General features: G+C 37.1%; 2 protein-coding genes across 7 annotated transcripts; one reads left to right on the top strand and one right to left on the bottom strand.

Annotated features, from left to right (window-relative positions):
* Nucleotides 1-7628: 7628 nt before the first annotated feature.
* Nucleotides 7629-9272, top strand: LOC132600565 (large ribosomal subunit protein P2B-like). 2 transcript variants are annotated; one of them, XM_060313824.1, is made up of 4 exons: nucleotides 7629-7778; nucleotides 7883-7978; nucleotides 8770-8993; nucleotides 9085-9272. In XM_060313824.1, exons 2-4 carry the CDS (start codon nucleotides 7891-7893, stop codon nucleotides 9109-9111), a joined length of 339 nt encoding a protein of 112 aa, XP_060169807.1. In that variant the 5' UTR covers nucleotides 7629-7778; nucleotides 7883-7890; the 3' UTR covers nucleotides 9112-9272. The 2 variants fall into 2 exon arrangements, with proteins under 2 accessions (XP_060169807.1, XP_060169808.1); XM_060313825.1 differs by having other exon boundaries at nucleotides 7715-7778; nucleotides 7888-7978.
* Nucleotides 9273-10229: 957 nt separating this feature from the next.
* LOC132600564 (peptidyl-prolyl cis-trans isomerase CYP71) lies at nucleotides 10230-20157 on the bottom strand. Of its 5 annotated transcripts, none has more exons than XR_009567259.1 (14): nucleotides 19754-20157; nucleotides 16056-16141; nucleotides 15898-15986; nucleotides 15556-15795; nucleotides 15217-15338; nucleotides 14615-14690; nucleotides 14322-14429; nucleotides 14034-14210; nucleotides 13678-13895; nucleotides 13069-13201; nucleotides 12354-12577; nucleotides 11204-11357; nucleotides 10722-10960; nucleotides 10230-10597 (listed from the first exon to the last, which is right to left on the bottom strand). XR_009567259.1 is itself a non-coding variant. In XM_060313822.1 (13 exons), exons 1-13 carry the CDS (start codon nucleotides 19930-19932, stop codon nucleotides 10877-10879), a joined length of 1890 nt encoding a protein of 629 aa, XP_060169805.1. In that variant the 5' UTR covers nucleotides 19933-20157; the 3' UTR covers nucleotides 10230-10876. The 5 variants fall into 5 exon arrangements, 1 of the variants encoding a protein (XP_060169805.1); XR_009567260.1 differs by having other exon boundaries at nucleotides 10230-10546; XR_009567257.1 differs by having other exon boundaries at nucleotides 10230-10535.
* Nucleotides 20158-21391: the final 1234 nt, after the last annotated feature.

Below are 21391 nucleotides of genomic sequence, written 5' to 3'. Positions count from 1 at the left end.
CGAGTCATCGTGCATTTCAGCCAACGCCTTTTCCTCAAGGCACAAACTTGACCGAGCTTCGGAGAATGGTGGAAGAGGCTTACTTTGGCGGATGTAGGTACCCAAATTCTTGTATGCCTCTGGGAGTCCAGCCACCAGTTGGAGAACGAGGCGGTTGTCGGTCACCGGAGCCCCCACACTCTTAAGTTGATCGGCCAAGGTCTTGAGACGTTGGCAATACGCCGAAGCGTTTGAAAAATCCCGCATCTTGACATGAGAGAAATCATGTTCCAAAGCAACGGCACGAGAGTTTTTGTTGTCTTGAAAAAGATTATGGAGGCGATCCAGGCCTCTTTTGCCGATAGGTCTTCTTCGATGATTGTATGCAATAAGTCCGTGGAGATGGTTGCATATACCCATTGAAGGACCGTGGCATCCAAAGTGGACCACAACTCTTTTTCGTCATCAGTGGTAGGAGCCTTTTCCTTTCCGGTTGGCAGAATGTGGGAAAGGACACGGTGAGACCGGGCATGAAGTTTGAACAATTCGGCCCAAGCCGAATAATGATCCGTTTCCATCTCAAGAATGATTGGGATGTGATTCTTGATGTTGGAGACTGCCAAAGCAGGATGGAACTTGGTGTCTGCCATTGATGGAAGGGAAGAAAAATGGACGGAAATCGAAGAAGAAGAAGAAGACGTCGGAAAAGTGGGTAGAGGACGTCGGAGAATTAGGGTAGCGGAAGAGAAGGAAAAGAAACCCTAGTATCTGATACCATGAAAGAGATTAATTCCGTGATTATTCTCATTGATTGAGTTGGTAAATATACCATAGTTACAATGTCCTATTAGGATACAAACTATACTAACCTAAGATAGAAGATTTACAAAATATTTTTTTACTACATATTTACACTATTTATCAGAATCAATTTGATCCGTAGAGGTTATGGACCTTTACAAGGATAATGATGGGTTAAAACAAGTGTTAAGGAAGTATCGTGAGGGTTGGTGGTTAAACGAATTAAGGATGTCATAACCCGTACTTTCAGGGTAAAAATAGGAGTGCTTAATATGCTAAAGAGGTCTTGTTTCAAAGTATTTGAATCATATAATATTCGTATGTTGAGTTTTGAAGTCAAGCAAGTTGTAAAACAAAAGTTAGCAAAAGTTATCTCAAGTTACATTCATAATTTTACTGAAACTTGGGTCTAATGTCACTGAGCCTTTCTCCCAATATACTTGGAGTTATAGGTTGATCCACCTACCAAATTGATGGTCTGTGAGACTATTTTCCAACGCATTAAATCGTTCATCGATATGACGTCGAAGTAGAGAGAGAAATTTGCGTTTTCGCGAGACTACATTGGTAACCCTATGGGACCTACTTGAGGCGGTGAAATGTTGTAAAAGATGTATAAATCAGTGGCAACCATTTGAGACGTCATTTTTCATCCTCTACAGATTATAAACACCCTAAAATACTCTCCAAAGGTTCTCATAACATCCTAGAGCAGAATCAAAGGCAAACAATGTAAATCCAACGTTGGGAATCCTGCAGTGCTTATTGGACTGTTCTTCCTCTTCTTGTGGTTGATTTGAGGAATCCTTCAAGGTGAAGTAATCTCATATTTGGGATTGTTATTGGTGTTTAAGGTAAGATTCATCCTCTTCTCTATGTATTTGAGCTTATACAAGTCGTAACTAGATTGTTTGGTTGAGAAGTTGCGAAGTAAAAGTCGGAAATCGTTTATTAGTTGTTATAGTATATTGGACTATTTTGGAAGTTGTTCCAAGTTGAATAAAGCTATAATATGAGTTTTTTTGGTTGTATTGACGGTAAGAAATCCTTTCCCGTTGATGTATATGAGCTGGCGCTACTTGTAGTTGTGTTATCTCCATGAAAAAAAATGTGGAATAGCAACTAGAAGTTGAAAAGTAATGTTGAATGTTGTTGTAGTGGGTTGTTGGGAGTGTTCTTGTGTTGTTGAAGGGCTGAACATGTAATTGTTGGTTGTTGTTGATGTTTTGTGTGTTGTTGTGATGCTATGAACTTGGGGATATGTAAAACAAATAGGGGAGATGCTGTCCGATTATTTACAAACCAAACTTGTTACTCGATGTATGAGTGTTGTATCATTTGTAGCTTGACAATAATATTATTATTGTTCATTGTAGATTGCAGCGTAGGTGAAATTGTTCCTGACCATAGTAAGAGCTTGGTGTAAGGTATGTAAGGTTGTGCTTTCCTTCCTTTTGGCATGAACCCATAATCAGTAAGAGTCAAAATAGCGTATACAAGAAGAGAAATTCATAGAGTTTATATATCTCTGTTTTTCCATCTTACTCGTGTTGAAGTTATCCCTACTCGAGAGTTTATATTCAGCTAGAGTATATTATATCTAGTAGAGAAACAGAGAGAATGTCATGCATATCATTTACAGCATCATTGTATACATTTTCCTTCAGGGCTATGCATTTATCATCATATAAATTTGCCTTTCGGGCTATGCATTTGCCTTCGGAGCTATACAGAGATACAATTTGCCTTCAGGGCTATACAGAGATACAATTTTCCTTAGGGTCTATACAAATATATAGTTTGCCTTCAAGACTATACAGAGATACAGTTTGTCTTCGGGGCTATACAAAAATACAGCTTTGCCTTCGGGTCATTAAAATTGCCTTCGGGGCTATGCACTTACACACCAAATCCCATATGAGGTCGTACATTTTATTTTTAGTAATGCATTCATGACATGAGACAAAGACTGATAGATATGTTTCCAGATTATCATTGACTCCTCAGTTTATATTCAGTATATCATGTATATCAATTCAGTTTCAGTTGCCTTGTATGCTTGGTACATTGTTTTGTATTGATATCCCTTTTGTCTGGGGCACTTCATTTCATGCCAGCAGGTCCTGACAGACAAATAGACAAACCTTCACTGTAGACGGTGTCGAATATCAACTAGATTGGTAAGCTCCATTTCATCTGAAGTTACCAGGTCTAGAGTTGGAGTCATTTTGATATATAGACGCGATGTGTAAACCGGGACCTTATCTAGACTACAGTACACTTATGTTCTTCTTAAAGGCTTGTAGACTTGTCTTATATGTACAGTATGTCAGCATAGTGGCTTTGTCGGCCCTTGTACATATGTGTTTTGGGTTTTATTGTTTGTAGATATGCATGGTGGCCTTATCGGTCTGCATAGGTGCTTTTATATATGTTGGGGTTATCCAATTTCAGTGAGATAGTTGCCATCTACTGATTATTTAGATTACGGCCTTGTCGGCCCAGATTGTTGTGTATGTTCAGCTTATACGAGTTTCAATTGGTACGCTCGGGATTAAGTGTCACGACCCGACTCGGGGCCGCGACGAGCACCCGGTGCTAGCCCACCCGGGCACCCTCTTAGCTTACTCTTATGCTTACATCTAGGTGAGCCACATAATTATACATGCATTTCCATTCATTCATCAACTAGTCTCATTTGGACAACAACACATTTATATCATCATAGGCATCTACGCCACATCAATGTACATGGGCCAACGTGGCCGACAAAATGATATACAAAACATAGGCCGACAAGGCCAAACACATCTACCCACACACACACACATGTCTACGAGCCTTTAAGAGTATAACATATCACATTAGCGGGACAGGACCCCGCTATGCCCATAGTTATATACACAAAAGAATGAGTACCCAAAAGATATGGCTCCGAAGGAAATGGAGCTCTCTATGTGATCTCCGAATAGGCAGCTATGGATCAAGTCTGTCTCCCTGTGCACCTGCGGGCATGACGCAGCGTCCACAACAAAAGGACATCAGTACGAAGAATGTACTGAGTATGTAAAGCATGAGCAACGTCAATAAATAAGCATCATGAACAACATATGAAATAGCATAAGAGGGGGAGACAATAATATCATCGTCATAGCACTTACCTGTCTTTCGTAGGACTTTCCATTTTTCATACGTATTTGTACACCTACGTCATCATCTGTATTCCATAATAGTACTCGTACCATACTTGTGCTCATATTCGTATACATGTCCTTATTCGTATTCTTATACATAGTTTTATCACATTCATATTCATATTATATACATAGTCATTTCATATACATAGCATTTACATAGCATACCCGACCTCATAGGATCGGTGTTTCATACATACTTGGCCAACCAAGGCTCAAGGTTACTCATACCTGGCCCTACCAAGGCTTCAGGGTTATCCGTACCATCTGCAGAAGTGTGCGCGCGTTTCGTAATCGTATACATACTTTATACATATTCATATACATATATCCTACCCGGCGTTATAAGCTCGGGGTGTCATTATAGCCCTTCATAGGCACATATAAGTATAATAGCCCGTAGGCACCTCTAGCATCATTATTATTATCATCGTCATCACTATCATCATCAGTTTTGCTACATCTATATCTTATGCTTACTGATCATATGGGGTGCGTAGTACAATCGTAGTACATATCGAGGATCGTGAGCTTATGAGCTCGGAATGTCAATCATTTGAATACAACATACTCATATAGAGGATTTAAGAGTTTGGCCAAGGAACCATACCTTTTCGTCGGACTATTCTACACTTGCACGCTTCCTTCCAATGCTAGCGTCTATACCTTCATTAATATCATAACAATGACCATTAGTCATTCACATTATCCACATTATCTAGATTCCTTAATTTGCCTCTAATTCACCCATATCCATGGTCATAACATCCAACTTCGTCCATTCGTCTAAAGTGTCTAGTTCATGATGTTAGTACCATTTATAATACATTCATATTACAACAACATTCGTGATTCAATTCAAACTATTCCTCAAAATGTCACTATTCATCATTCATGACCTACTTGACCATATTTTCTACAATCCATGTATTTCATCTCTTCAATACCTTAACATCATGTAAAAATCATGAATCTTACCTTAGAAGCTGTAGGAACAAGCTTTGGTTAATAATACTCCACTTTGAGCAAAACCCTAGTTTTTCTCCATGTGGATTTCTTGACCTAGATGATCTTTGATGATGTTCTTACTCTTGATTCACCTTGCTTTATGTTGTTGATCCTCAAATATCCTTGAAAACTTGTATAATAAATGTAGAGAGAGGTTTTAGAGAGAAGTGGTGTAATGTTGTAATGAAATAAAACAAGTGTTGGTCCCTTTATTTAATGACTTGCAAAATCTGTGCTGAGGTGAACAGTGGTCGTCCATCATGGTTTACGGCCCGTATTGCAGTTTACGGACCGTCCCTCGCAATCGTCTTTAACCATTTCTAGAACCAGAAGCTTTGGCTGCTTGCATGGTGATTTACGACCATGGTTTACGGGCCGTAAATCACTTTACGGTCCGTCCTCCAGGTTGTATTTTACCATTTCTCGACTGGCAGAAAGTTGAAGCCTTGCATGGCAGTTTACGACCTGCTAGTTTACGGACCGTATACCAGTTTACGGTCCGTCCTAGCACTTTACGACCACTGGGCAGTTGCAATTCTGCAACTTCCCATATTTCTTAGACTTCTCATTTTAATCACCCATGTCCATGCACATGGATTGCTCACCTTATATCTCATCTTAACTTAGCCAACTTTCTCATCTCACATCGGATACCTTCGAAATCTCACCTAAGGTCATCAAACGTCGTTTCTTGCTCATGGACATCATGCACTCATACTTATCACTAGTTTGTTCACTTACGTACCAACGGAAAATTTTTCCGAGGTGTAACATTAAGTAAAGTACTGGATGCCGACCATACCTCCCCAAATTTGGGGCGTGACATTCATGTGGATCAAAGTACAATACACCTGCATAACCAATTAGTTATAGGTTAGATGCATTCAAACAAAACAGTCACATATCAATGGTTCTGGAAAGTCTGTATATGTACTTAATACTATTTCAGTGTCTTCTTTTTATAATGACCTAAATCTTGCTAATAACCTTACAGAGAAAACAGTATCTGGTTGAGAATTATTAGCAAGATACATTAACGTCCTAATTGCGCTAAGATGTGGTATTTTTGCACCAATAAGCTCTTCATCATTTTTATAAGGTCGAAATGGATATTTATTAATAACAAGCGATCTCACAACTATTGCATCAGTCAATAAAGGTGCTCTGTCCATGTAAAATTTCTTTAAAATTTCTTTAATATATATTGATTGATGGACAAATATAGGACATAACTACTAGTTGTGAATACTCTTCCCGTCTGAAAATACTTCTTGTGTTCTTCATTTACACGCCTCTTAACAAAACATTAATTAGAAAGAGTGTTTGACTATTTTACTCTTATTTTAAGATGATATATTTTCATTGAATATTTACTCTATTTATGTGTCATCATTGAGGTGTTTGTAGTCTTAAAAAACAATTACTACAGAGGATAAAATGAAGATAATATATTTGTTAGGAAACTTCTAACATTATTATTATAATATTATATTTAGCTTATTTTTATTTTATTTTATTTAATATGATGATAATATATTATGAACTTAAACGAAAATGTCATCAATTAATTTACATAGCTGATCCTAATTTATTTACGACTAAAACATAATAATTGTTGTTGTATGGTGCAAGGGAAAAAAGCAAAGTTCTCCCCAACTTATTAAATCAAAGATATAATTGAACGGTGGAGATCTAATCTCTATTTGTCATCTCTCCTAGGAAGGGCAAAAACCCTAAAAATATATACATAGCGTTCTTCATAGAATGTAAATTCATATAGTAGACGCCAACTTATTTGAGACCGAGATATAATTATTACTATTGTATGGTGTAAACTAAAAACGGACCGTATCTAAGGGTGTAAAATGCAATTTAAATCAAAGGTATAATTTAATGGTGGAGATCTAATATCTCGATAGAAAAACCCTAAGGGGTCGTTTGGTTGGGAAACAAGTTATCCCAGGATTACTTATCCTCGGATTAGTTATTCCACCCTCCCACAGGGATAAAATAACACTACACTCCCGGGATAACTAATTCTGGGATTAGTTATATCGCGATTTTATCCCAACCAAACGTAGATAAACCTATATCAAATTTAATTCCGAAATTATTTATGCCTTATCCTTCGTACCAAACGAGCCCTAACAGTATATACATAAAATTCAACACAGAGCCTCCTCTTCCTTTGTTAAGTCATAAAATATGCAACACAAAAATTTGTACTAGACTCTAAAAAGATATTAAATATTGGAAAAATTATATCTCAAAAAGCTGCATTATACTCTAAAAATAAATAAATAAATAAATAACATAAACTATGAAAGTTACACCTCTAAATATAAGTTACCCGTCGAATCTGACCTATAGAGTTTAGTAAATATTTATCTAAGACAAAAAGAATTACTCCCTCAGTCTTAATTTATGTGGTACACTTTCCTTTTTAGTCCATTAAAAAAAGAATGTCACTTTCTTACATCTAAAAGCAATTTCACTTTATAATATGATTTACAGCCACACATTTATCTAAGACTTGTTTTGGATTACAAATTTCAAAATTTTCCTCCCTCTTAAAAAGACTCTTTGACGGAGGAGGGAGTAACTTTTTAGCAAACTTAATCGACCAAATTGTTCATTACCTGAAACATAAGGTACCAGTTTAGTCATTTTCTCGTTATCTTTCCGTAGCAAGGGCAAAAGCCCTAACTATATATACATAACCATCTACTTTTTTTGTAACAGCAGCCCTAAGGCCAAATAAACAAACACATTTTCTTAGCATCCAAATCTCACAAAGTAATTTTTTTTTTCTCTAATTGTTCGTTTTTCTTCAGATTTGTTGTCACATTGTATCTGAAAATCTAATTGTTTTTTCTTATTGTGTGTAACTTTTTTTCTAGAGAAGAAAATGAAGGTTATTGCTGCTTATTTGTTGGCTGTATTGGGTGGAAACACATGTCCATCTGGTGCTGATTTGAAGAAGATCCTTTCTTCTGGTATACCCTTTTTTTTTTTTTTTTTTACATCCCAATTTTATTTTTTGGGTGTAAAATAATTGATGTGGGTGAAAAAGAGTTATATGAATTGTGAATATGCCAATAACAATAACCCATTTGTGAAGTATTTTCAATTTGGCATTCATAGTTTTGTTTGGTTTGATTTAGTGCACACCCATTTTGTTGTGGGAAACTTATGTAAATGTACCCTTTTGACATCTTGTTTACCAACATGGCCAAAGTATACAATACCTATACACTTTTGCTCTATATGTTGTGTACACATATGTATACAACAACAACAACAACCCAATGAAATCCCACAACGTGGGGTGTGTACATATATGTTTAGTGTATGTATATTATATGTATATTTAGTATAAAGAATACACTACCTATACATTGTGTACATATTTTGTAAACTAGATGGCCGAATGGTATTTGGCTGTAATTTTCCCAATTTGTTTTGGGTGTAAAATAGTTGATGTGGGTGAAAAAGAGGCATATAAATGCGATTATGCGAATACCCAATAACCCCTTGCGTAGTACTTTTGCTTTGTTATTCATAGTTGTTTTGTTGTTGTTCTGATTTAGGGTGTGTTTGGTATGATGGAAAATGTTTTCCACGAAAATGTTCGCATAATCACAGTTATATGCCTCTTTTTCACCCACATCAACTATAACAATGGCATCTTGTTATTAACCTTGGCTACTACTGTATACTGTCTTGTATATTTTGTATTGGTAACTCTTAGTTTTGCGTTCTCATTTTTCTTACATGCGTGCTGCAGTTGGAGCTGAAGCTGATGATGATAGAATTGAGCTCCTCTTGACCCAAGTCAAGGGCAAGGATATCACCGAGCTGATTGCTGCTGGTAGGGAGAAGTTGGCTTCTGTACCTTCTGGTGGTGGCGCCATTGCAGTTGCTGCACCTTCTGGTGGCGGTGCTGCAGCACCAGCTGCTGAGGAGAAGAAAGAGGAAAAGAAGGTCGAAGAGAAAGAGGAATCTGATGATGTAAGATAGTCTGTTTAATTATAGGAGTGTTGGCTCTGGACAATGTTTCTTGCATATCTGCTAACATGGTTGTCTGGTTTCATTATTGCAGGACATGGGCTTCAGTCTCTTTGATTAGAGGAATTGCAACAGTGGAAAAGTCTTGTTCGTCAGTTACTTTTGAGTTTATTGTAGGAGTCTTTTTGTCTACTTACGGATTTCATTTTTAGTTTAGTTGATGAACCTAAATTTTGCTTGGTAAACATCTTGAGTCAATTGGAAGTTACTAATATTGTTGGATTTGTGTTGCACCTTTTTTGGTTTGAGTATTTGTTGCTTGTTCAAGTCATTAAAACTTGCAATTCTCAACTTATTATAGGACTTTCATTTGATTAAGCGCTATCGGTTGACATCATGTCTTAATGTAGTCAGTTCGTTAAAGCAGAAATTCTATATTAAAGTTGAGGATTCACTTTATTGATCTGGAAGATTTTGTACTATAAAGGGCTTTCATTTCTAGAGGTGAATCAGAGGTATCTGATTAAGAATGAAGAAAGTTTGAACCAGAGATATTTGATTAAGAATAAGAGTAATCTCATGATTCTCATCCATCTCATTAGGATCACTCCCATCTTTTGGTGGTAAACATTGGGATTTCTCGTTTGCTTCTTTTTTCACTTAAAATTCAAGTAGCTAATTCTGAGGCGTGAGGCTCATTCTCATTCTCAGATTGACAAAGTAAGTGCCAATCTGCGTTACTGTTATTGTGTTGTTTTCTTAGATGTTATCATGAGATACATTTATTGCATGTTTGGTCAAGCTTCTAAAATTAATTTATTTCTAAAAGTATTTTTTTCAAAAATGCTTTTCAAAAAGCACTTTTGATAAAAAAAATTCTGTTTGGCCAATTAATTTAAAAAGTAATTTTGAATAGAAATTTTAAAAAAGTGTTTCTGAGTGTATTTTCTCAAAAATACTTTTCAAAAAAATACTTTTGAGCAAAAGCTATTTTTTTTAATTTCTAAAAAATTGCTTTTATTACTCCCCAAATATACTTATTTTTCTCCAATAACTTGACCAAACACGAAAAAAAGTACTTTAGAAAAAAATAAGCTTGGCTAAGCAGGCTATTACGCTGTAGTATGGTGTACATGTTTCAGCGCTTAAAGCAATAATCGACTATTAACTTGAAATCTAATCCAACTGGAAAAAATTATCTACACGGTGAACAAAAGTTAGAACTTGCCAAAACAGGCATGAAAAGGGAAAGTGTATCACTTGCTTAAAACTTTAACACATGAAATGGAATGGTCTTTTACAATAATTAAGGAAAGAAAAAAACTTTACCCCTACAATTCAGAGTACAGGCCTGGTCTTGACTACAACACAGCTGAGAGGCAACGTTACCATTGATGCGATCTGTTGATATTTCAAGCCTAGCTATCAACTCTATAAATTACCAGCCATAACCCCTACAAGAACATTGAAAAAAAGCTCGTACCGCTCTGTCCCACTAATGAATCTGGCATGGAATACACTGTCTCAGCAAAAATCGTACACTCCCTGCCAATGAGCTAATACCGGATTAGCCGCCAACAACTCCCAGTCGCTAATATCCTTTTCAACTTGAGTGAAGCAAGTCAAGTTCTACTTCCCAGAGGCACGATTTGATATAATAATAATAATAAAAAAAGGAGAAGTTTCTCAAAACTGGAAATATATGTTGTATAGTGGGTTTGTGGAGAGTACCAGAAGTCATAGATTACACAGGATACATTGTCAGATCCAGGGCCAACGAGGATTGCTGATACTTTCCAGCATAAGTCGTAGTAATCCTTCCAATGCTCCAGAATAAGTAGAAGTAAACCATCCAATACTGGAGCACAGCCGCAACAAGAACCCATTTAAGACTTTGGAACAGTCACATTCAATATTTTCACATCCTGGTATGGCTTGTCACCTTTGTCGGTCTTCACTTTCTCTATAGCCTGTCGTAATCCAAAAGAAAAGGAATCATGAATTAGGTCCCAAGAAGTAGCATTACATTACGTATCACATCACACACTGCAGCAATTATCATTTCAATTTGAACTATAGCATATTCACCAACTTTCTTCCTTTGTGGTAAAATAACTAGATATTCTGCTAAACAGGACAAAGCTCTGAGTGGTCTATTCATTCGATAATCAATCCATAGCAGAGGCGGGACGGGGAAATTTAGAAGCTGATACCTGTACGACATCCATTCCTTTCACCACTCTGCCAAAAACTGTGTGCTTATTGTCCAACCATGGAGTGGCAACAGTTGTTATGAAGAATTGAGAGCCATTGGTGTTTGGCCCAGCATTAGCCATCGAGACAGTGAAGGGTCTATCATGTCGCAGACTGCAGACCAATATAATCGTTCAGATACACTTTACTCAGTGAAGCATAAAGAAAATGTGTTTATCAGCTATATGTAGGAAATCAAGCTAGAATTAGATATCATGAGGCTGTGCCAGCTGTTATTTCAGGCAATGACTAAGCTGTCCACTCCCTAGACCCTAGAAAGAAAAATCTACTCAACAAAGCAAACAAAAAGAATCCAGAGTCGAGCAAGGAAGAAAACTACAGCAAATGTTAAATATCAGTCGCTTTATAATCATAAGCATTAGAGTTGTATATTAATATCAAAAGCACAGAAATGCAAAAGATCCTTTTCATTGGTGGGGAGGAAGAGGATTGTTGGGTTATCTAATAGTTAAATTCACGAAAGCTCCACCGCTTTTGCCAGGAAGTATTAACAATATTATTACTTGCAACTGAGTTTCAAAATCCAAATACTGACGAAATCCTGGTCATCAGCATATCAAAGACGAGTACAGAAGGAAAGCAAAAGAGATTTCATTTTTGGCCGGTCATTAACTCTTCTTTCTAAGCTATGCATTGGCAATCTTCTATTGCATATTAGGTGCTGCAAAAGCTGCAGCAACCTAAAGGACACGGATAGAAATTACACTGTACTATTACTATGGATCCATTTACTCCAGGGATTGAATACCTACTTTGTCCTACCATTTGACTGGGGTTGTTAGTTCACTTTTACTGCTGCGGACGCTTAAAAACGGACTGATGTTCAAAGAAAAATGTGGTCGATTAAACCTAAAACACATTTTACACCCAAGTGGAACAATCTTTTATTATGAGCCTAGATTTCCAGTCCCACAGGCCACCATGCTCATTATTCCAAAAAGCTGCAAACAGCATCAGTAAAAGTGTAAAACAATGACCCCTCACATGACATATCTAGGAAGGAGGGAGTCGAGGAAATAAGTTAAGACCACAACTTAAGCATGCACAGTTATGCTTTTATGCATAAGTATCTACAAAACATTAACATACCTTTTATGGAACTCATCTTCAAACTCCCTTCCCCAAATAGATTGGCCACCTGTGCCATCTCCTAATGGATCTCCTGTCTGAACCATAAAGCCTCTGATGACCCGATGAAATATCAAATTATCATAGTATCCATTCCTACAGTGTGTTGTAAAGTTCTCCACTGTTTTTGGACACTCTTCAGGGTATAGCTTCATATGAATGTCGCCCATACTGGTATGCATGACCTAGGTCACAGAAAAAGAGAATGAATCAGCAAAATTCTGTCCATTTCTAAGGATTAGTACACAAACAAAAAGGAAGGGCCTCTAAGCAACGTGGTAATGCAAACACTAACTGCATATACCACAAATAATGCAGAAAAAAGAGTGTTATTCATTAGTTAAGAAAGGCCGCCCAAGAGCACAATGTAGGTTTGCCCATCTCATTCCAGCTTATGAAGATTGAAGACCATTCTCAAGGTAGCAGTTTCATAACATGCTATCCTTTTATGTCATTCATTAATTGATCAGGAGTCCGAAAATAGAAGTAGAAGAAAGTAAGTCCTTTCTTCAGGATTCATTGACTTGGTTTATACGGACCACAAAAATAAGTCTTACTTAAAACCTTTTCCACAGTCAATACACGTTCCCACAAACTCATGGAAAAGTATATCCAGTTTAAACCTATCCGGAATCTTCTGTCTATCTGATATATGCCACATAAAACCATAACTTACCACATTATCTGGAAGGGATGTAGTAACGGACTTCCCAATGTCTGATACAGCCAAAAGTTCATCAGGAGGTGGCTTTTCGTTAAAGACATCTCTTCCCTTGGTAGGATCATCAGGTTCCTCAGGTTCTCTCTGACTGTTATAGAATAACATGAGCTGTTAATAAGCATAATATTGAAATATAAACAAGAAAATTTAATTTTCATAATGGTTGAGATGGCAGGAGGACTGATATTTTGTGGCAGTATGAAACATCAATTTAAATCACCCATTTTCGAAAAGCGCAACAGCTGACAGAGACTCTTTAACTTTTTCACAGGTCAAGATAGTTTTCATACAACTTCAAAGCCTAATTCTAGTAGAAAAATCAATATTTAAGCTTCTATCATAACAATTCATACTGTATGTTGAAACTTGCAGACGTACCTGACTTAAAATATATTGACTAGTTTAGATAAAGCAGTCAACACGTTTCCTTTACCATGCCACTAAATCTAGACTGAACATGTTAGTGCAGTGGAGAAGGTCCAAGTTCATCATATACTAGTTGGATTGAAGAAGCAACAAAGTTCAAGATAGCCTTTTTTTCATTCTCTATACTATATAAAATACCTGAACAAATAGATTCTATGTTTCTTGAAAGCACAGCAAAGTAGAGTCGGATCTGTCAGGGGCTCCTTGCTTGTATTTGCATTTGCTGCCGCAGCAGGAATTTTTCTTACTTTTTTACTACTTTTATCACCTTGATACAAAGCAATTCTCAAAAATCTATCATTGCTCTCCACCTTCCCCAGGATACGGGATACCTTGTTGGTGTGTAGATTTATAACCTGACAATAAGAAAAATAACCCAAAATCAGAAGATGACCATAGAAGAAGCATGAAACTTATCATAACTCGAGTAAGGCACAAGTACAAGGAACAACAAGATAAATGAATTCTTCACAGTCTAATGGACATTTTCTTACTTTAATTCCTAGGAGAGTTGCATATATAATGAAGTTGGAACTTTCATCAAAAACAGCATTAGGTTGTGGTACATGTTCTGTTTTCTCAATTTCTTTTTCCACAGCCATTCTTCTCCCAAAATCAATAGCTTCAAGTCGGTATAAAGGAACATCACTCCTTTGGAGATCTTGTGCCACCTAAAAGATGGAAAATTTTGATTATCAACCAACTAAAGGAACAGAAGAAGACAAGAAATAGATGTTTAGATACATAAGCTAATAGATTATTTAAAAGGAGAAATCTCTTACCTCAAGAGATTCATCATATACACGTCTTAGTTTACCTGTCCTGAACCAAAATATACGAATCCTGCGATCTGGTGAAGTTACAGAAAACTGTTTACCATCAGGGCTTACCTGGAAATAAAGAAGAGAAAAGGAAAAAAAGAAGTTTCAGAAGACTCTATATACTGATTGGTAAGAATAAGAAATTTGAAACTGCTTAAGCTAACTTGAGATGTACATAGTAGACGAAACTTTTTTAATTCAAGTAATAGGGTCTGAAGTACACATAATTTCCAGAAAAAGGTTTCATGTAATACCTCTATAGAAGAAACAGCGGTTTTGCATTTCACAATTTCAAAGAGATTAGTATCACTCTTCAGTCTAAAATTCACCCTGCAGGCAGGACATAAAGAAGATAACCATGAGAGGTGACTATTACAATTAGGAGCAAGGGACAAACACTTTAATGTAACAAAGAAAGTAGGCGAACCAATATATTACATAATCTATGCGTATCTTCTTGGATAGTATAAAATAAACCATAAAAGGTTGATTTATTACTACTCTATTGAAGTGAATATAAACTAAAAACACAAAAACGGAGATGGTCTAACAATAAATGCCATATAAGGACTATTTCACAAGGCTCTATTTTGAATTCGAAATTGATACACTCTCCCATCACACACACACACACACACACACACACGAACAAAAAAGGCAATCGGAAAAAGAAAACACAAGTTCTTGGATTCAGGGAACAGTGATGGATAATTCAAATCTTCAAATACCATTATTCAAATGGATAATTCTCAAACTTAGTTTGGGGCTTTTGAGCTCCCCCGAAATAAATGCAATTTATTCTCCCCACAAAGGAGCAGATACAAGGTAAAATTACTTTTAAAAGTTGAGGACATACACATTCTCTGGGAACTGAAGTGTGGCAGGACTCCAGTACTCAATGATTCCTTTCTCATCTGCTGATATCACAGTATCAAAGACATGATTGTACTTCATGACTTTAATGGGGCACAAGTGTACCTGATTACGAGGAAACTAAAAGTTAGCGAGTTGGTTCATGTGACTGGTAGAAAGTTCCTATATATATTTTTAAATTAAAAGTCTCCATTGATCATTGATGTGCACAAAGTTACAATTTGAGTTTACAATTTAGTAGAAACTTCATATTAACGTGACAAAGAAGAGCATTAAGAACTGCACAGAAGTCATATCAACCTGACAAGTACAATGGGCCTACCTCTTTAGCTATTATAGGATCATTTGTACCAGCTCTTGCATCGTATATATGCACAACTGAGGAGTTACGATCACTAACAGCAAGTTTAGCTTTGACATCCCCTTGTTTATATACCCATTCAACAGATCCAGGTATGAATGGAAGACGAATCATGGACATCATGTCAAAATTCACTACGTCGTATATTTTCACAGACTTATCACTTGACATTGTACAGCAAAGCATACCATCAATGCTAACCTGCAACAGAATTTAGGTGAAGTTGAGTATTGCTCTGATCAAGCATGCTGATAATAAACCGGAGCAGAGAATACTGCTGCCAGTGAGACAATGGCTACTTACTGCAAGGCCTTCAATTGGTCCAAGATGAGATCTAAAATGTTTTGCAAACTCGATACCCATAGACTTTTTCTTCCAAAATTTCAGGTGGCCTGAACAATAAAGAAGAGAAGATTCGGTAAATTTAAGCAAACATCAAAAATTCATATGTCCTGCCTTACCATCAGTACTCCCACTAATGAAAAAATCTGCTCCTGAAACAGCAACATGAGTGACCACATCTCGGTGCATGTAACTTTTTTCATACCTGCATTGCATGATACATGGTTAGTAATATTTCCAACAAGTGTCCACAATATTAACCACCTACAACGCTTGGAATTGTTTAGTTGGCCGCGTATGAAAAGACAGTCCTAACACAAGACTTTGCATGACTAAATACACATATTTCTGCATTACTAATTTAATATCTGCATAACTAATTTGGTTTTGGCATCCGACGTTGTATACATATTACCTATTGCAGCCTTACGTTTGGTTTACAGTATTAACTCCCTTGCTAATATAGACATAACCTATGTAGAACTCTTTCAGGACCACGGGATGGGATAGGGTCCTGTTGAATTATACCTACCTGGTAAACCCCGCCAAAGCAGTCTACTTCCTCTTTGCTTAGGTCAATTCACATCGTTCTATAGGCAAAATCAGCAAATAGAAGAACTTATCCCCCTTGCTCAGTCTCCCTTGAAAGCCGAGCCACTAGTAGAACTTCATAAGCAATGCGAACCAGTTCATAGACCAGATTAGGGGTGGACGTTTGGTATTCGGTTCTGTATTTTCAAAGTTCGGGTTCGGTAATTGAAAGTAGATACCAAATACCGAACTTTCAAACTTCGGTTCGGTAGTTCAGTAATCGGTAAATTAAACTTCAGTTTGGTACGGTATTCGGCGATACCATATTAAGTCGAGTTCACTGTATTACATCAATGGCTAGTTAACAAGCACATATATATGCTATAAGAAAAATAACACAACAAATCCCTAAGAAATGATCAAAATTCCCAAATCAATGAAGCCCATGAAATCACATTAACTGAACATTTCAAAGAAAAAGAGCAAAGAAGTGAATAATACCCTTTAGGATATGTGTACTTAAATTGCATTAAACCAATTCGGTAGACACTCCACAATGTCTTTTCCAGAATTTCTGTTCGGCTCCATTCAGACCATTTAAAGCAGAGCTATATTCATTATACTAATATACTCAAAAATATTGGACAAGCCAAGGGAACTAAAATCATTTAAAAGCAATTGAAATAAAAATATCTACTTAAGGAATACAAAAAATGTGACAAGTTACAGTACCTTGAAAATTGATTTTTGATTGCTTGATTTCAGAGGAATATATATTTCGAGAATCAAGCTAGACGGTAAGGGAGAGAGGCGGTGTGGAGGGTGGGTGGTCACTGGTGTTGGTGTGACTTGTGAGAGAGGAGGTGGTCGGTGGAGACTAGAGTGAAAAAGATGACAAATGTTCTTGAAAGATTATGGATTTTAGGTAATTGGCCTGATTGCTATTGACGCATATTGGGCTGGACTATTAATTTAGTATAATGGGCCTTTATTTAGTATTTACTTCGGTATTCAGTATTACCGAATTACCGAACGGTATAATTAGCTCAACTGAATACCGAATATTTTAATTTTATTCCCGAAAACTGAACCGAAAATCAAAATACCCGGTTCGGTTCAGTAATTCGGTTTTTCCATGTTTATGCCCAACCCTAGACCCAATGCTATGTGCTGGGAGGTGGGGAGTATCAAATTGTTTTCTGTCACGTCCTCCTACAAAAAATGCTGGTTAGGTCGCAAGATAGTTTTCCTTTTGATTCGGCGTGGATTCCTAGGTTGCCAAGGAAGGTGTGCTTCTTCACTTGGTTAGCTGCTAGAGGGGTGATGACCGCAGAAAATCTTAGGAAACGGAAGGTTGTCTGCATTAGTTGTTGTTTCCTTTGTAAGGAGGCAGGTGAGGACGTAGATCACATTTTGTTGCATTGCAATTTTTTTTTTTTTTTGCAATCTAGCAACAAGGTTATGGTGGGAGATCTTTAGATGGTTCGGCGTTTCATGGGTGATGCCAAGATCCGTGAAGGAGTTGATGTTCAGTTGGAACACTGGAGCTAGGAAAAGAAGGAAAAACGCTTGGAATGTTACTCCTCTGGCTTTAATGTGGGTCAATTGAAGAGAGAGAGAAATAGGAGAGCTTTTGAAGGGATGGAGATGAGCTTTGCTCAATTGAGGAGTAGCTTCCATTCCCTTATCTTCTTTTGGTGCACCCATGTAGCTTCTAGTTGTATAGAGGATTGGGTATTTTTTTTGGAGAGAATCATATTTGTAGGTTTCTCCTTTTCTGGGTATATATCTTGTATATGGCCATCTCGGCCTCGATATTATTAAATGAAATGCTTTACTATATATTAAAAAAAAAAAAAAACAAGTAACCCCTTCTCACGTGTCAATTTGATTATGAATAAAGGAATGCACCCTCAACCAGAGGGATCAACCTGCGCCTTTGAGTTGAGGCCTCTGGCACAGTAACGGGATATTCAACTTGTGATAATGATGACGGATAAATCATATAATATTCATACTTGCAATTGGGCATATAAACCAGGATATTCAAGTTGTTAGACCAACAATGTTGTATAGGGAAGAGTGTTGGCCGGTCAAGAACCTGCATGTTCAGAGGATGAAAGTAATGAGGATGTTTCAATTGATGTGTGGACACACTAGGAAAAGACAAGATTAGGAACGAGGATATACGAGGCAAGGTGGGAATGGCTTTCTTGGTGGACAAGATGAGGGAAGCGGGGGATGAGATGGTTCAGGCATGTGAGGTACGAGAGGTTGGCAGTGATAGGTCTAAGTACGGGTAGAGGTAAACCGAGAAGTGATTAGACATGACATGACACATCTTCAACTCACGGAGGAGTGAGGACATGACCCTAAATGAGAGAGCATGGAGGTCGGGAATTGAGGTAGAAGGTTAGTAGGTAGTCGAGCGATTACTCTCTTTTTCGAAGGAGAGCGTGGTTCTAATCGAGTACGGTTCCAGTGTTATTTTTGTTGTCTATACTTCTTCTTCCTTTGATATTTTCATTATAACTTTTTACTCGTGCATTTTTTCAAACATGTTTCAAAAAATGATTTTCTTGAGCTAAGGGTCTTTCGGAAGCAGCCTCTCTACACCACAAAGGTAGAGGTAAGGTCTGCGTACACCCCGCCCTCCCCAGACCCCACTTGTGGGATGTCACTGGTTGTCCCCAACACTAAAGTGTCGGGCATTTTCGGGGACTAGCCCCCTTTTACTATTTACATTACTCTAAGCAGGATAAAACGGAACTCTATGAATATGCGTAATAGAAAATACACTGAAATATAATAAACCCTAAAACCCCTAAAACAAATCGAAGATATAAGTTACAACAACATACGTAATGTATATCCATAAAATCTCCTCTGAACTCTCCCCCACAGGTCCATAGACACCTCCAAACCCCCACTCCGTTCCATTATCCAGGTTTTTAAACCGCATTCCTAGCAAAAAATCTCCCTTATTCACCTCCACACACTCTACCTTTCTCTCATCCCAAAGAATGAGAATTCCTCCCGCACTTCCCTGAGCCGGAATGTAGTCATACTTTACCCATCTACAACCCCCCCCCCCAAAAAAAAACCCACCCCAGACACACACTTCTAATAAAATTGTCTATCATACCCAGTATAATCGCACAGGTGAGGTCTGGAGAGGATAAAGTGTACGCAAACCTTACCTCTACCTGCCCTTTGCTCATAGTCCGAGCACTATAGGTTTAGCTAAACATATGCATAGATGATAGTGTATAGTACTACTACTTACAAGTTAGCTGAAGGAAGAGAATCGAGATAAGCTTGTTCAAATTGGAGAGGCCTTTTCGCACGTGCGCGTGGAGCTGGACCCGGCCCAATAACTGCTTCCTCTTCCGTCTCCTTCACCGCCGCCGTCACTGCCTCCAGCGGCGGTAGGTTTCCGTTCTCAGTTTGAACTGATTCCTCCATATCTCTTAACAATAAGCTTCTTCTTCTAGGGTTTTGATGAAATTGCTAGAAAAATTTGTATGTTTGAAAAGTGACGAGCTTATAATGTTTCGAGAAGTGAGTGCCCGCCGATTAGACTCAGAACTCGGGTTCGATTTGAAACTATCGGGTCCGAAATTCGGATATTTTGTTCTTTTTTTCGTTAGCCCAAATGAGTTGACATGTCAGTCCATGTTTTTGTCTCTGGTTACACTTTAGCCTCAAAAGTGTATTTTCAATCACTTTTTTATTACTTAAAGCGTCAAAGGACAAAAATTAAAGATCCGACGGACAAAAATTGAAGACCACCCCATACGAAGGGCAATCTGTGTATTGTTTTGAAAGTTATTTGAGATAAGTGATTTAGTTTACAAGACAGCCAACGAATGTATAGATTTTGTATATTTATACTTGAATATACACACACATACTATACTACATGTATTGTACGTATCCTATACATATCAGTGCATATGTTTTGTATATTTGGACTACTGCCAGTAATTAAATTTGGCCGAAGGGACATAAACGAAAGAAATTCTTTTGCTAAGGGGATGGAATTTTTTTTTTCGCCTACTGATTGATATACTAATATTTGTTCTAAAACTACCTAATGCGCTTCTTGACATTGTATAATTATGTAAAGCTTCTAGTTTTGTGCACTATACAATAGCCTACATCCCGTTTGGATTAGCTGAAAAAAGTGGCTTTTAAGCATAAGTGCATAAAGTACTTTTTAAGTGTCGAAAGTTATTTTGTAAATAAGCAGTTACGTGTTTGGATAGAAGTGTTTAAAGGGTTTTTAGAAGTAAGGGCAGTATTGGAATTAACAGAAAATATAAGGGATAAAAAGGTAAAGTTGTTGGTCAAACCAAAATGGTTTTTAAGCCAAAAAAAAAATGGGGTTGAGCAACTTTTTGGTTTTGGCTTATTTAAGCACTTTTTAACTTAATTGAAGCTGTTTTCTATTTTACCAAACACTCAAATAAATAAAAAATGGCTTATAAGCTGGTTTGACCAACTTAAAACCCAATCCAGACGGGCTCCTAATCAAGTCGATAAATTGATTTTTTTTTCTTTTTTTTTTGTTTACACAAATTTTAGCTAGTAAGCAGTGTTTAATTAATAATACATCTGATTGCCTAGCTAATAGATTGATCTTTTAGCTAGTAAGCAACGGATAATTAATACATCAGCACCCTATAGTTTATATATTGATTGTACACTTATTATATATCAAGTATTCATCAACAACTCTTATTATTACGACTACCCGAGTGAAATATGTTTAGCCAACTGATTAAAACTGCTTAATCACATAAACATACTCCATTTTTTTGTGGATTGCCCTTCAAAGGCACTGGTATTTAATTTTTGGCCTTCGCCTAATATCCCGAGGTTCTGAATTCGAACTCTGGCTCAATGAAAAAAAAAAGAATTT

This window comes from Lycium barbarum, chromosome 6, assembly GCF_019175385.1.
Source record: "Lycium barbarum isolate Lr01 chromosome 6, ASM1917538v2, whole genome shotgun sequence".
Lineage (NCBI taxonomy): Eukaryota > Viridiplantae > Streptophyta > Magnoliopsida > Solanales > Solanaceae > Lycium > Lycium barbarum.
This window is presented reverse-complemented; position numbering and strand designations above follow the sequence as displayed.